The 16715-nt window shown below is 43.8% G+C and overlaps 1 protein-coding gene across 1 annotated transcript in view; it reads right to left on the reverse strand.

Annotated features, from left to right (window-relative positions):
• Nucleotides 1–1796: 1796 nt before the first annotated feature.
• Nucleotides 1797–16715, reverse strand: part of LPCAT2 (lysophosphatidylcholine acyltransferase 2) — a 67378-nt gene continuing 52459 nt past the window's right edge. Inside the window, exons 12-14 of the mRNA XM_059150966.1 lie at nucleotides 11177–11275; nucleotides 6755–6890; nucleotides 1797–3535 (exon numbers count right to left, since the gene is read on the reverse strand). Coding sequence (XP_059006949.1) covers nucleotides 3351–3535; nucleotides 6755–6890; nucleotides 11177–11275 — 420 coding nt within the window. The 3' untranslated portion in view covers nucleotides 1797–3350. The remainder of the gene's footprint in view (nucleotides 3536–6754; nucleotides 6891–11176; nucleotides 11276–16715) is intronic.

The raw sequence follows: 16715 nt of genomic DNA on the forward strand, positions 1-16715 counted from the left end.
ACTGAGTCGGATCTTTGTAATATCCCCAAATGAAAACCAAACTCTCATGTTCAGTCTGAGGAGAATATCACACACGTATTATCTTCTAGCTATCTGATGGAATATTAGGGACAGTGTAAAATGTACCTTTATGGGACCTTTTAATGACCTCGTAAAAGGTGAACAAGCAGAGCATAAAGTAACAGGCATATCGTTATCTTGATAATGTAAGAGTGTCTAGAAAAAAGGGTGCAATGAAACATTGCAAAAAATTAGTAATTGTAGATTTGGGGCAGTAGAAGTAACCACGATTCTTTTGTTTGTTCTTTTCTTTGTTATCTTTTCTATTGCACACAGACTCTTTCATCAGCATGAGAAGAACGTGCTGAGGTTCCCATGTTAGAAAAAATAGCAAGCTGGCATCCCAGTGTAGGGGAGACACTTGTTAGAGCACGTTCCCCCCCAACACACACACACACTCAAGAGGTTTATGGATCACCTGGAAACAAGCTCTACATAAAAAGGGCCAGAAGGGACACGAGGTCTGGGGGGTATGACCGTATTTGCTCAAGTCTGCGAGCTATATACTGGATCAAGAACTCTGTGGGCTTTCACCTCTATCAGATCACAAGCAGCGCCGACTTACCCCCTCGTATAACATTTCAACAACAAAAAAATGGAACTTTATCTAAGAGATCAGAAATGGCCCCGGGGCAGGGGAGACTCTAACTATGTCTCCTTTCCTAGGGAATGGTTTCTGACTCAGGATTTTTTTAATCCTCTTTGGCGATTGCTAAATATAAACAAACGCACAAGGATTGAAAAAAAATTTTTATTATTTTATTTTATTTTATTTTATTTTATTTTATTTTATAGAGAGGGAGAGAGAGCACATGGGGGGAGGGGGAGAGGGAGAAGGAAAATCTTAAGCAAACTGTGCCGAATACGGAACCCAACCCGGGGCTCAATCTCACGACCCTGAGATCATGACCCGAGCCAAGATCAAGAGGCGGAAGTTTAACCGACTGAGCCACCCTACAGGCGCCCCTACACAAGGATTTTTCTGGTAGGGAGCCCGCCTGTCCACCCTGCCTGGAGTGCCAACTTCCCACCTTGCATTTGCAGTAGTGTGAAGGGGAGAGTTTCCCAGTCTGGGAGCCAGTGTTCCCGCAGACGGCAGCCCACCTGAATTCTAAAAGGGAGGCATCTCTTTTCCGTATCCGTGATAGAGACCACTGCTAGCGGTCATAGCCAGCCTTCCAAAACTCTAGAAACAGTGGCAGAGGAGTATGAAATACACATAATGCTAGCCGTTGGGTCCATAAGCATGTAGCACGTCATTACTCTGCAACAGGACTGTTCTGATTGAAATTTTTATGGTGTATAGGACTTAGGATCTAGTATTTCTCATTTCAAAGAGTAACCTATTTTTTTTTTAAGCGATGAGAGGAAACCATAGTGTACTGACCTGATTTAATGAAATTTGATTCCTAATTAAAGGAGAAAAAAGCCTCTTGGAAGGAAACCTAAAGGAGAGGCCTGAGCTACAGGGACCTTGATGATTTTGACTGTGTTATCACACACGCCCCACCAGCTGAAAGTCAGCTGCCTTAAGGATACTAACTATTACAACTTTGGCTAAAATTTGAGTTTTTCATTACAGTCATATCATGCCTGACATTTCATAAAGCTTAAATGCAAACAAGAATGATGAATCACAGTCATAAATATGCAAACACGTTCAAACCATGATATTAAAAAGGTAATATTACCTTTGTGACAAAATGGCAAAAACAGAATTTTTTAATTGCCAAGAATTTTATGTAGCAAGTTTGTTTATTCAAGTAACATAATAAAATAGGAATATTACATTGGCAGAAGTGGACTTCAAGAGCATAAGATATTATTTTAAGACAGTAAAACAAAGGGATCGTTTTCAAGAGCCTCATAGAAAACTTTTGGTTTAGAATGCTACTTTTTCATAAGTCACAGGAGTAATGTGTGGCTTTTCTATGATAAAAAGCAATCAGGGTACCTGAGTAGTACATCCTTCTCACTGCATATGCAGACACTACTATCAAGAGGTATTTTTCTAATTACTGAAGCAACTGTTTTCAGCTCATTCAATATTCTGTCTACACAGCTTTAAGACAGAGAAAAAGCAAACAGCCCTGTACACGGAAGGATAACACATTTAACATCCAAATTCATTCATTAAATTAGAACACTCATAGCTTAATGTGTAAAACTAGTTTGAAATGATGGCTCACCCCTTGTGACGAGTCCCCCCTCTGCTTCACAAATGGCTTTAAAAAATGAGTTTGGGGGTAAATCGGCAATAAATTCAGAAACACCACCAATACAAGGAGACCGAATTCAATGACAGAATTCGGAAATGAACCAACTATTCTTTTTTGTACATCGCATTATATAAATTGATACTCTGTTCCCAAAATTTCAAATGCGGGTGACATTAACAATAGGTATGATGCGTGACATCCAATAAAAACGGCACTTGGGGGAGATTACTGTGTCACCTGAAGGAAAGGGGTCACTGCCTGGCTTCTTGCCAGGGGGTTAAGCTGTTGCTTCACCTTCCTCGGGAAGCCCTGCATTCTGAATTACCCCTCCTCAAACTAAACTTTGTGGCAAGTGATTCATGTTCTCACCAGGCAGGCAGTCATGGTTACCTGCAATAAGGCAATTCCCACTTAGCCTTTGGCCAGAGCCTTGCTCTTTAACACAAAGATCTAAACTGTAGAACGATATGATTTCCTTCGCAGGTGGGTAAGGAAATCTGCAATTAAGAGGACATGAGTTCTAAGAAGTCTCATCGAATTAACGGGAGCTCTCCCTTCCAATCCGTCATATTCCGTGATCCAAGAAACTGAACTAGAAATGAAAGAATGCATCTGGGAAGTTAGAGGCATAAGATCCTGCAGCGTTCCTATTTCCGGAATGGGAAGGGGTTTGAGATAACACTCTCAATTATGTCCTCAGAGGGAAGTAGATTAAAGAGTGTTCGCACTTTTTAAAACTCTCTGCAGCATTGATTAATGTTCATCAGTAAATAAATGAGATCATTTCATTCATTTGCATTTGCAAATTAAACTGGAAAATCCATAAAAACATCATTGTCACCAGGAAACCCCTTGGTACAACACAAGAGAACATAAAAGAAAGGGAATATTACTTAATAATACACATACGTGGATAAAAGCGTTTTAATAAGAAAAGCTACCATTTTTATTTTTTTTTAAAAAAGCTCTTCATTTTAAACACCATTACTCAGAAATCACTTTGAAAACACTATCAACAAATGCCTTCGCAATTTCAAGGAAAAATCCTTCCCTTCTTGTGAATATTTGCTTTCAGTCATCTTTTTTGTCTGAGGGGCTCTCGTCATGATTTTCGGGGCTGACTTTATTGCTGGCGAACAAGGGAGTTGGTGGGACGTCCTTCGGTAATGAAAACACATGGCATGTCTGGAGGTCTAGGTAGGTTGTAAATATTTTAGCGTATTCTGGATGCTTTAGGGCAAAACTTTTAAATTCCTCTGAAAGGGAGGGAAAAACAAACAAACTCCAATAAACAGAGGTGAATCTTCTTTTGACATGAGACAGATTCATATATGACCTTAATAATACAATTATCGCCAAATCTTCTCACTCCACTCTTAGAAACTGTGCAGCCACTTTGCAAGATGACTTTTCCATTATCTAGAAAAGCTGAGGACTCACATACTCCATGACCCGTACATTCTATTCCAAAGTGTATAACCTAGAGAAATGTGTGCCCGCTGTGACTGGGGGACATGCCCAGGAAAGTTCACAGCCACAGTTACTTATGACAGGTGAGAAATGAAACCACTCAGGTGTCTGTCAACAGCGGAAATGGAGACTTGTAGCATGTTCATGGGACATAAGGGCTTTATAGCAATGAAGAGGAAGGAACAGCTGTGTTGTAACACTATGGATACACCTTAAAGCCATAATGTTGAGTGAAAACAGCCCAAAACCAAACAACATACACTATGGGAGTCCCTTCTGTGAAGTTCAAAAACTCAGGCAAAACGAACATACAATACTTAAAGACTTTGCGGTGATGTGCTGAAAAGTAAGCAAGGGACAGTATTCTTTTTAAAGTCAGATCAGCCATGCCTCCCTGTAGGAGAGAGGAAGGGGCTGTCGCTGGGAAAGGGAGCCCGGGGGCGTCCAGAGTTCTTGAAAAGCTCTATTTCTTGACCTGAGCAGGAGTATAACACAACTGCTTGCTTTATGAAAGCCTGTTACCCTCTGTGTTTATGTTTCATTTAGTTTACTGAATGGTTACCAGTTTTTATAATACAAAATGTTTAAAAATGCTATTGCCTGTGACTTTTTTGTACTGGTTTTTAAAACTATTTTCACCCTTCATTCTGGTATACAAATACACAGTCTTGAAAAGCTGAGCCCTGACTTCTGAGCAATAAAGGCAAGTAAAACATACAATATATAATGATCATATCACGGGAATGTGGAGTGGTGGGCCCCTTTATGTCTTGGGTGTTCTAGGTTTAGGAACTAGGGTAGAGCTATAGAAGGCTAACTAAGTTAACCAGCAGAGTTTGAATGTCGAGCCTCCAATACCTTGGAGTTTCTGAAACGTGCTGCTCCCCTCCACTCTGAAATCCCTCTCTCCTCTTCTGTTTGGATGGAGAAAACTTTATTGAGCTTATACAGCAAAAGGAGCCTAGACTTTGAATCCGCAACCTATTTGGCTCTCTAATAAAAGGATTTTTAACCCCATGATCTATTTCTATTTATTTTTTTTTAAATCCTCTGATAACCCAGAGTCTACTTCACAGCATGTTACACTAACAACTCTTCAAGACAGAAGTAGGTCTCAGTAATAAGGAAGCCATTGGACTGAGTCCGAATCATTCTTTGCAACTGCAACGTAATTTTGCATTCAAAGACCATTTTATGTTTCCAAATCAGGCAAGCTACAAACATGGTCTTTAGATATTTTTTTCTTAACATCCAAAATAAAGGTTCACCTGCATGAGTCTGTTTCAGTGATGGAAGCACAGAGGACTTTTGTGGAAATGACACATGAGAGTTGATCTGCTGAAACCAAAGTCTGTCTTTCAAGACTTGGGATCTGTTCAAAAGATCAAGGTCTCTGTCTTTTTTGGGATGTCAGTGGCATTAAGAAGTAATTCATTTCCAAAAAAAGGTAACTCATTTCTAGAAGAAGTGCTGTGAATTGGCTAATGTGTGGAATTGTGGAAATCAATTAATTTATCTAAATGGAAAATTGAGAAGGAAAACAATTTAGATGGTCATATTCTGACACATTTCAATAGTTATTCTTTCATAAAATCTTACTTACACACCTCTAAGCATTGCTGCGAAAAAGGAAACTGGCATGATATTGGGGAAAGGGAGATACCGTGTGTATACTAAAACTAAAAGATTGAATTCCAAAAAACAAAGCAGATTTCCCTAAAAATTTGTTATAATCAACAGGTAAAGTTATGCCTACCTAACAAATCATTTGTGGTGTAACTTCCACATTATTTGAAACAGTCACTTCAAATAAGTGTTCCATATTTGGCAGCTCAGATCAATAAAGAGTCTTACTTGTGAAAGGAAAATGGACAGAGAATTAGTACACATGGGGTTTATGACTCTTGCGTTTTCTCTCAGTGTGTACTTCCCATTTTCTTTCTCCTCCCCTCCTTTCCCCTTCCTTCCTTCCTTCCTTCCTTCCTTCCTTCCTTCCTTCCTTCTATGAACTCAGGAGAGTAAGTGCCCTAGGCATTTAATTACCTCAAATAGAATAAAGGGCATGCAGAATGATAGTAAAAACAAAAAAACAACAAAACAAAACATAACAAAAAACCAAAAAAACAACAGAGAGTAAGAAAAGTGTGTGATCTAATTCCCCCATTCCATGAAAGTTAACAGCGAAAACTCTCTGAACACCATGAGGAAAGAGGCGTTCCAGAGGAATCCCCCGACAGCCTATGGGAGGGGGTGAGGGCAAAGGCTGGGGGAAGAGAAGCCAACCTGACATGAATGACCACATCAGAGCTAAGACAGGGAAACAGTCAGCTAGGCGTCTCCACTCAGGTGTGGTTTTCTCAACGACTGTACCAGGAAATACATGGAAACTGACATGTGGACCAAGCAAGCCATCTGGAGAAAGCTTGATCCCTGACGCACAGACCTGCCATTTGGCCATGGGGTCTTCGTCCGCCATGATGGTCCTGACCTCACAGGAGTGCTATCCAAGGGGCAGGAGAAAACGAGCCTACGTGAAAGCTTACTTAAGCTGCTAACGACAAACATGGTGACAGACAGGTTTGCCGCTGTAGTGACTGTTGGTGTCCCAGTCTGTCCCCCTCTAGTGGAGTTACAAACATTCTAGTTCACTTGCTCCGTTTTGCTTGACCACAGTGACTCTTGGTTTCTGGATCCTGGCTCTGACATTCTCTAGCTGATGATAAGTCAAATTCCATAAATTCAATAAAATAATATTAAATGTGCTGATTAAACAAACTTGCTGTAAAGATTTATTTAAAAATGTTAGAAGAGTACTCAGCGTGTAAGTTCTCAGTAATTAGCTTCTCTTACCCCACTACTGCTACTGCTGCTGTTGTCATCAGCATTCCTGCTATTTCTATGGTTGATTCTATTAGGGGAGGGAAACCACACTCCTGCGTGAGGGTCTATGCGTAGTCTGGTTCCCCTCCTAGTCAACTAACGTAGAAACCAGACTGCCTACTCACCGTAGGACACAGAATCCCCCTGGGCTATCTCCTTGAAGAGACCAGAAACATCCAGGTCGGGCACCCCGAGGGCAGCCTGCAAAATGGTGGTAAACTCTTCCTCTGATATGTAGCCGTCCTCATCGACGTCAAAGAGCTGAAGGAAAGAGAAAATAACACATAATGATGAGCAGAGCAATATGGTACGGAATCATCTCGGAAAATAAAGTCTAGTAATTCGCAGATCGGTTGTGCCAGGAGTGAGGGAGAAGTATCTGAAGGAAGAGTGGTCTTTGCTGCCCTCGCAAACACCTGGCTTGGTCGTGGGAAGAGACAGAAGGAAAGCACGGGGTTCAACAACAGTGAGACCCAAGGGCGTGGGAGTCCTGGGGAGAACAAGATGAATCCCCTGAAAGAGGTCAGGGAAAGCTCTACCCATTTGACAGGTTGAGTTGGGTCTTAGAACACCAAGAGATACTCCTGGAACCGACGAGGGCTGGTAGTGACTGCCGGGGGCTCAGACCGGGGGGTGGATGGACAAGCAGGAATCAGGCCATGATGGCGGCAGGACGCCTCACCTCACCCTGTGGGATTATGACAGTGTGGCACTGAGAGTGTGGAGGATGGATTAGAGTCAGGAGTTTGGAAAGTCTAGAGGCAGGGAAAGCAATGAACAGTGTGGGGGTGGAGAAGCAGGAAGGATGGGAAGGGGCAGAATTCACGAGGACGCAAAGGTGGGGGTTGGCTAGCAGTCGGGGCCCTGTGGGGACGGCAAGAAGGGGCGAGAGTGGCCTGCGGTGCTCTGGCTTGGGCCCCTGGGGGGACGTGGGGGTCCGCTCCCCAGAGAGGGAGATTGAAAGCTGGACCTGGAGAGGTTAGACTTGAGTCAGAGGTGCCAGGGGGAGGTACGAGAGGGAGCACCTCAACCCAGGAGAGCGGTCGAGGCTCGAACCATGACTTCCGGTAAGTATTGCCAACTCGGCGGGGGGGGGGGGGGGGGGACTAGAGCTTATCTTATCTGCAGAGAATGCGCAAAGCGACAGGAAGCCCGGGAGCAGCAAGGGTTCAAGTGTGTGTAGGGAAGAGGAGCTGGCCAACAAAAAAGAAAAAGATTCAGAAGAAGTCCTCAGAGAGAACCGGAAAGGAGGATCGTGTGCCACTGGGACTCAGGAGGGCTTTCTGGAAAGAGGGAGACGCTCTGAGGGCGGTGGAGGCCCACTGAGCAAAACACCACAGTGAGTCCGGGCTAGAAGCAAAGAGAGTTGCCGGTATGGCAGTTAGGAGGTCCGGGTGCCTTGGGGAAGCGCGGCTTCAGGGAACGGGAGGCCAGGTAGTCATGGGAGGCCGGGAACGGAGAGAGGTGAGCGGTGGAGACAACCAGCATGGGCTCCTGGAATAACAGGAAGGAGGGAAGGGGGGGCATTGGCCAAGCACAGAAGGAGGCTGTCTTTAGGAAGGGAGAGTCTGAACATGTTTATAGGCCGAAAGGAAAAGGCAGTGGGTGCGACGGATCGAAAGTCAAGCAGCAAAACTCTGATCGTTGTTAGATCATTACTATCCCATATTCAAAATCTTCTCCTGGGCATTCATGGTTTTAAATGATGCCAGCTCCGATTCCCAGCAGGCCCTGACCGGAAGTGTTCAAGTCACTGTCCTTGTATTACCCGATGACATCCTCACCACAGTCTTATGCTGGGCAGGTACTGTCATTAGCCCTGGCTTCCCAACAAGAAAGCTGAAGCCCAAGACAGTGGGGTCCCTTTCCCAAGGTCACCAACTGGTCGGTGGTGGAGCTGGCAGGCAACATCTAGAGCGCTGGCCATTAAGGCCTCTGCTTCTGACCAAACACACGACCAGAGGCATTAGATAAGGTGTGATCATCACAAAAAGAACCACAAGCACAAACTGACTAGTGTTTTAACTGTCCACCAGAGTGGGAGAAAACTCTAGCACTTGACATTGTTGATTTGCTGCCCCAGCTGAGAAAGCAGGGGCTTGCTTATTTTCTGTCCCCCAGCCCCCATATGAGGAACAAGACAGCCACAGAGTGAAAAGTGGCTTAGCATTTGTTTGCACAAAGTGCAGCCCAGGGCTCTCTACGGGCTTGGACTTCCAGCAGTAACTGCCAGGAGATCCCCCCGCTCCCCGAGCCAGCCTCGCCCACTCCTCACGGGTGCTAAGCTTTCCTGAGAGGCCATCCATTCTGACACGATCCTCTGCACTCTGTCTGTCACGTCTGGTGCTCTGGTGGCTCTCCTTTCTGTGGAAAGTCCCTTTGCGTGTCCATACTGGGTGCTTTTTCTTTCTCTCCCTCTGGCCTCGTCATGACTGCCCCAGCCTGGGCCCCTCAGAGAAATGCCCACTTTCCCTCTGTTATGCATCACTCATCACTCCCGATAGTCTCTTGGCTACAGGGTTCCCAGATCTAAGGTAAATCCCATGCTCTGGGCCCTGGTAGGAAGCTCAAGAACCCAGTTTCCTTTGAGGAATGAGATCTGTCCGTTGCTTGGAATACGGCGGGACCCTCAGCCCAGACATCCTGTCTGTCCAGCAAGCACGGGACCCTCCCTGGAGTGTGACTGAGGGCAGAGGCGGAGGTGCTCACACTCACACACGGGCCCTGTGGACTCGCTGCCTCCAAGCTGACCCTGGTTGGAACCCCCTCCCCGGCCTTAGGACAGGTGTCTCGGCCATGGCGCATGTCCGTTGCTCATGGCTGAAGAACTCTAGCTAATCCTTTAGCTCTGCAGGTCTCTGTGACGACGAAATAGGCTCAGGGATTGCGAGTTCACTGTGAAGGCCTTCCCAGATTAAAGGAAGTGACAGGGTCCTGTGCATAGAAAAGGACAACACTCCATTAAAAAATACAAGTGTGCCAAAATAGTTTCAAAAACATCCAACACCCCTGACCGAGAACGTGGCAAAAAGAAGCAACGTAGAGCACGATCCTTGTCTTACTGGAAAAAGGGCTAATTATAGTTTTAAGTCCTTCTTGCTTCCCTCCTCCACACCAGACCAAGGTCTAGGCTAGAGAAAAATCTCACGACGTCTTTAAAAACAATAATTACTGGGCTCGAGGGCCAAATTTTCTATCGGATCTTTCATCGGTAAACCCAAACTGACCGTTTGCTCAGCTCAACTTATAATTACGAATACAATCCCAAAACACAGACAGAAATATCTGGATTGGAATAAGTTAGCTATGTGTATAATTTTAGGTTTTATGATGAATAAGTCTGTAAAAGCCAAACGTTTTAAACTTGGAAAAAGTTCTGGCCCTTGCCTTATGACCATCTGCTAAGCATCAACCACTTAGTTCTTTACGGGCCTCGCAGTGAACTCAGTTTAAACCAATCTGAAATAAAAAGAAAGCCCGGGGACTCCTCCGTCAATGGCAGAATGCGGGAACATTCCTGAGGCGGGCTCCAGCGGCCTCTAAAACGTGACAAAGGACTCTTGGAGAAAGAGGGTTTTTCTAGATGATAGAGGGGAAAGAAAACCTGTCAGAATCACAGTGGGATATTCTTCTCAGAAACCAAGAAGAGAGGAGAGTAGGAAACAGGAAGAGGGAAGGCCCTCGGGTGTCATGGCGGATGGAAGCGGAGAGACAGCCAAGTCAGGATGGGTCTGTACCTACGACTCGGTACACAGACAAGCAGGGAAATCAAGTCTTGTTTCACTTGAGATCAGGCTACACAACCTTAGGAACATCCTCCCTAAATATTAATTAGACACCTAATTAATTCTAATTAGTTCCAAGACTAATTAGAAGCCCCATTTATCACAGAAAAATGAAAAACACATTTTGGGAGTGTCTCTTCCCCCTATCTCTTGGGCGTGGGCAGGATAAACAGGCATCTGAGTCCTCAAAGTTCAGCCCTCCAACCAGTCCTGCTGGGGACGGGGTCTTATTCATCGGCCACCCCCTTCCCCGATGCCGCTGTGGAAATACACGTGATACTACGGGAAAACACACAGGGTGGGGACCCGGGACGTGTATTAGGAAGCTCATGGGACCCCATCACCACACCATCAACTACACCTGGAAAAGAGCACTTAAAATATCTCTGGCACACAGAGTGAGAAAATCAGGATAGATGGGAACTTTCCAGATGGTGAATTAGGCTGGCTGGTGACAGGTGGTATTTATTTATAAACTGAACTTTGGGGCTCCAAAATGGAGAGGCTGGACAGAAATCATTTTAAAAGCTAATTTGTGAAATCACCTGCTCTCCAGTCTCAATGCCTTCCCTTGATGCTTTCCCTATGCTGTGTTTTCTTTATTCTTGGGAGCTACGGTCGTCATCACATTACTCCCGTGTACACGGCACAGTGGATCTATAAACTCGACTATCAGATTTCACTAATTTTCAAAGAATATGCTTCGCGTCAACGCTTGTTCATGAGGCAGACCGAGAGGCTTTCAGGGGGGGTTGACAATACCTTAAATGCCACCTGAATGATGTCCTCTGTGTTGGCAGGGTGGCACAAGACAGCCAGGCCGATCACGTACTCGCGGAAGTCGATACTGCCGTCATGATTCTGTGGAAGGAGGGGAGAAATCAATTAGCGGGCCCACTAGTTGAATTACTACTAATCACAGCCCCAAAGGTGAAACCCAGGCATGTCACACAGCTCAATGTCATTACGCTCTGAGCCTGCTTGGGAAAAACTCTGCACTGAGAGCAAACAGCAAGCCAGGGGTCCACCTGTTCCCAATTCAGAAGGAAGAAAGATATATTTCTGCTTAGTAATGAACAGAAGCATTTAGACCCAGGAGACCCTGAACTTATCTATATACCGCAGAAGGTATTTCACAACTGCAACGAAGAAGGCATTGATGATTCTAAGTCAAGCTGACCGAAAGCAGGGTGTCCTACGCATGAACCACTCCCTAGACAGGAACCCTGAGGACGAAGTGGGGAGAAGGAAAGAGACCTGCACACAAGCCCTGTGATGATAATCCCAGGTGTCAGAAGCCTTTTGGCAGCCAAATCTTCAAGTGATGAATTCCAAGATCAAGTGTCAACTAGGAACAACAAAGCTAGCGCAGCACTTGACAGATGAACAAATGATGTTTGGCGTCAATAAGAGCGTAATCTTTAACTGTGACTAAGGATCGGCATCTCCACCATCAGGAGTTCCTTCAGGGCAAGGACTGGTTTCTTTGTGTGGCGGCGTGTTTCCACTGCTTAGCACACTACGTTGGGTTCACTTTAAAACTAAGGCAAATGTTCTTCACTGTGGTTTCACAGATGAGCCTGGGGAAAGGGGAGGCCATGAAGCCCCTGACAAGGTGTGTAGTTTTGGTGTGTACATGTTTTTAGGGAAGAAAAATTGAAGCTCTGGCCATGCTCCTCAAAGCAACCAAGACTCAAAAGATTAAGAGTCGCTTTTATATTATTCCTTTATCTTACGGCGGGTGGGAACTAAAAGGAGGAACAATTTAACTTCCCTTTCCGACCGGAGACCTTAGAAACAAAGATATTTTAAAGATTTCCCTTAAGGGCCTTAAGGAACAGGGTTTATTCCTGAAACAACAACTCAGGTCAACTGACTTCTATTTTTGTCTGGTTATCTACAAAGGAGCTGTTTTCTTCCTTTTCTCCCCCCACCACCAACTTTTTTTAAAAAGTTGTATTTATTTATTTGACACAGAGAGAGAGAGAGAGAGAGAGAGACCACAAGTAGGCAGAGAGGCAGGTGGGTGGGTGGGGAGGCAAACTTCCTGCTGAGCAGAGAGCCCGATGCGGGGCTTGATCCCAGGACCCTGGGATCGTGACCCGAGCTGAAGGCAGAGGCCTTAATCCACTGAGCCACCCAGGTGCCCCCTCCTTCCCCTTAAAAAAAAATATTTATTTATATAAGAGAGAGAGAGAGAGAGAGAGACAGCACACAAAGTGGGGACAGAGGGAGAGGGAGAGATCTCAAGCAGGTTCCCCACTAAGCATGGAGCCCAATGCAGGGATCGATCTCACAACCCTGAGATCATGACTTGAGCCAAAATCAAGAGTCATATGCTTAACCCATTGAACCACCCAGGCGCCTCTCTTCCTTTTCTTGAAACACTTTTTTTGGGGGTGGGGGAGGAAGATAATTAAAAAAAAAAAGTATCATTCACATCAATGAAAAGCACCCATCTTCAGGGTACAGTTCATCTGTTTCGACAAATGTATTCACAGGGTGATCACCAGCACAGCCAATAGCTACATTTTCATGACCCCAGCAACTTTAGAGGCGGTGGAGTTTTAGGAGAACATCATTCCTTCTTGGGACACTGTCATTCATTTCCTTACACACCATCGAGGGCTGAGATGCCCCAGCAGCTCACTGAACCACAGACACTACTACTCCCAATAGACGCACTAGTTCCTCAATTGGCTTCCTCTATGAGGCAACACAGAAGTCTTGAATGGAAGGTCTGAAGAAGGAGTAGAAGAATGGTCAATGGACAACGAGGACGCAATCATAATTGTATGATTGTAAATACTTTTCTGAATTTATGTTGTCTATGGTGAGACGTACAATTTTCATCTATACCACTGACACAGAGGTCAAGCACCATGACTCATTTTGCAGATGGAGAAAGAGAAGTGTAAAGAACCCTTCATAGCACCACTATTCACAAAACAAGGTAATATTCTGGACCTCTAATACTCATTAACAGTCTTATCTCTGAATGGTTTTGACTGACAAAAAGCAGACCCTTGTCAATCCCACGGGAAATTATAGGTAAGTTTTCATCTTAGTAATGGGAAGGGGAAAAAGCAGCATGGAAATTATTCTCAGGTATTTTATTATTGGATCAATACAATAATACATTGTTAAGTTCCCCAATTCAGAATAATAAAACTTTGAACTGGAAGGAATCTTAGAAATAATCCATTCAACTAATTCATTTTAACTAATAAAAAAAAAATGAGAGCCCTATGGTCCAGCAATTGCACTGCTAGGTATTAATTCAAAGGATACAAACGTAGTGATCTGAAGGGGCACCTGAGCTCCAATGTTTATAGCAGCAATGTCCACAAACTATGGGAAGAGCCCAGATGTCCATCAACAGATTAATGGATAAAGAAGATGTTGCATGTGTGTATAGCTTTATATACATACCACACAATGGAATATTACTGGATATATACATACATACACATACACAATGGAATATTACTCAGCCATCCAAAAAATGGAATCTTACCATTTGCAATGATGTGGATGGAACTAGAGGGAACTATGCTAAACGAAATATGTCAGCTAGAGGAAGACAAATACTGTGTGATTTTACTTGTATGTGGACTTTTTTTTTTTTTTTAAAGATTTTATTTATTTATTTGACAGAGAGAGATCACAGTAGGAGAGAAGAAGGGAAGAGATCACAGAGAGAGAGGAAGGGAAGCAGGCCCCCTGCTGAGCAGAGAGCCTGATGCAGGACTCGATCCCAGGACCCTGAGATCATGACCTGAGCCGAAGGCAGCGGCTTAACCCACTGAGCCACCCAGGCGCCCCTCGTATGTGGACTTTAAGAAACAAAACAGATGAACATACAGGAAGGGAAGGAAAAATAAAGTAAGATGAAATCAGAGAGGGGGACAAACCATAAAAGACTCAACTATAGGCAATAAACTGAGGGTTGATGGGGGTTGGGGGGCGAGGGCGAGGGGGTAACTGGGTGATGAGCATTAAGGAGGGCACGTGATAGAATGAGCACTGGGTCTTATATGTTACTGATGACTAAACTTTCCTTCTGAAACTAATAGTACACTATATGTTAATTAATTGACTTTAAATAAAAAGAATGAGTCATAAGCTTTATTTGAGGTCACGAAACTTGCTATTACCATGAACTCCAATGAAAATTTAGATAATTGGACTCTAAATCATTCAAATTAAAGCAAGTAGCTTAATAAAATCCATTCAAAAACAGATAATTTAAAAGTACACAACAAAACACACTCCTTTAATTTCAAATCAGGGGACGCCTGGGTGGCTCAGTTGGTTAAGCAGCTGCCTTCAGCTCAGGTCATGATCCCAGCGTCCTGGGATCGAGTCCCACATTGGGCTCCTTGCTCCGCAGGGAGCCTGCTTCTCCCTCTGACTCTGCCTTCCACTCTGTCTGCCTGTGCTCGCTCTCACTCTCTCTTACAAATAAATAAATAAAATCTTTAAAAAAAAAATAATTTCAAATCAGTTCCATGATAAAAATTATCCTTCAGATCTGTGGTTCTTTTCTTTAAAAACCTACTAAACTTTTCAGGAAGAGTCATAAACTTAAAAAAAAATCTAGACTTGAAAATATTGCAGGGCCACATTTCAAAGGAGGAGCCCAGCTTTCTGGAAGGAGACTCTAATCCCTCCATTATCTGTCCTAATCTGGAAGCCAGGACAGCCCTGAGTAGCAACTACGGATTTGTTTTGGGTCACTGCAAAGAGAAAGGATGATTGAGCCTGGCTGGAACTCTAGATGGTGGGGCCCACGCCTTCCCTAGTGGTCAGCAGATTGGAAAAGCACAGAAGTGAAAGCTGGGGGTCACCGTGATCTCCCAGTGCCCCCGCACCATGCTATCCCCATAACCACACGACGCTGGCTTCTCAGACCAGTGGGAAGGCAGACCACGTGTTCAGACATGGTCCATTTAAAGGTTCAGAAGGAACAAATGGTGGTGTTCCTGTGTTTGATTCTCAGGTAGCCATTCCTTGAGGCCTTTCCTAGTTGGATTGAGTCAACATTTTCATTCTTACTGAACTGGATATAGTTTACAAGCTTCCAAGTCCAGCAACACGTAAGGATGCGGTTCTGAATATACTGAGAGATGGTAAACTCCCAAGGAATAGGTCTATTTTGTCTTTGGTGTGTTATAATTGATATCATCCCTGCAAAGGAGAGAAAATCAATGCCATCAAAACAATTCAGGGATGTTCACCTAAAAACAGAAGCTACTATGCAGTAGCCAACAGAAAAAAACTTTGAGTCTTTGAAGATGACTACAAATCCCAAAGAGTACTATTATCAAAATCCAGTAAATTCTGCAGTTTTCCAGAGGAGTCTGGGAAGAGGTATTCTGTTTACTCAAATACGCTTATTAAGAGCGTATTTCCACCCACATACATAATTGCATTACCAATTTTCTCAGAATTAAATTGCTTTAATCCACTTAGCATTAAACACAGACACTTTTAAGAAGTAATTCTGAAAGCACCTCAAGATCAATAGACGTGTTAAATATCAGGGCCCTGCAGGTGTATCCGTGAATATTTTTTCAAGGCCCCAGCATAGGTTAGCTGTGCAATATTACTGATGAAATTTCTGGCTTAAAAAAAAAAAAAAAAAAAGCAGTTCTGAAAAACACATGCACCACTTCTCAAGACATTTAAAATGTGACCTTTAAGATGATGTACACATTTAGAATATTCTTGGAGATCTGCTTTTCTTAGGTACACAGCATACGTGCGTTAAGTACAGACCTACGTTCTTTTTCCTGCTGTTACAGGTTACAGAATCCTGTGGATCACATTAAGATAAAGGTGTTTTTTGAAATCATATGGGGTATTTTGAAATTTAAAAGATGGAGACTGTGCAACTTCACATGCTTTTTAAAATCGCTGAGTATTATTTTCAACTTACTACATCGATGGTATTGCTTCATGTTAGAAACTCAAAGATCATGGGATGGAATGATACGAATCAAAGACCCTTGTCTCAGCCTATAAGGAGGCTTCCATGTAGAAATGACAAAATTTAAAAAAAAAAATCATCAGGTAAATACTCTTCCCCCTTATCTTGAAAATGTCAACTACTGGATAAAAACTAAGAAGTTCAGAGTCCATAGTCTCTCATGATTCACCTCCCCTAACAATCTGAGGGGTTTGAAGGGGCGGCGGGTGGGAGGTTGGGGTACCAGGTGGTGGGTATTATAGAGGGCACGGATTGCATGGAGCACTGGGTGTGGTGCAAAAAATAATGAATACTGTTTTTCTGAAAATA

The sequence above is a fragment of the Mustela lutreola genome, chromosome 16, assembly GCF_030435805.1.
Source record: "Mustela lutreola isolate mMusLut2 chromosome 16, mMusLut2.pri, whole genome shotgun sequence".
In the NCBI taxonomy this organism is placed as follows: domain Eukaryota; kingdom Metazoa; phylum Chordata; class Mammalia; order Carnivora; family Mustelidae; genus Mustela; species Mustela lutreola.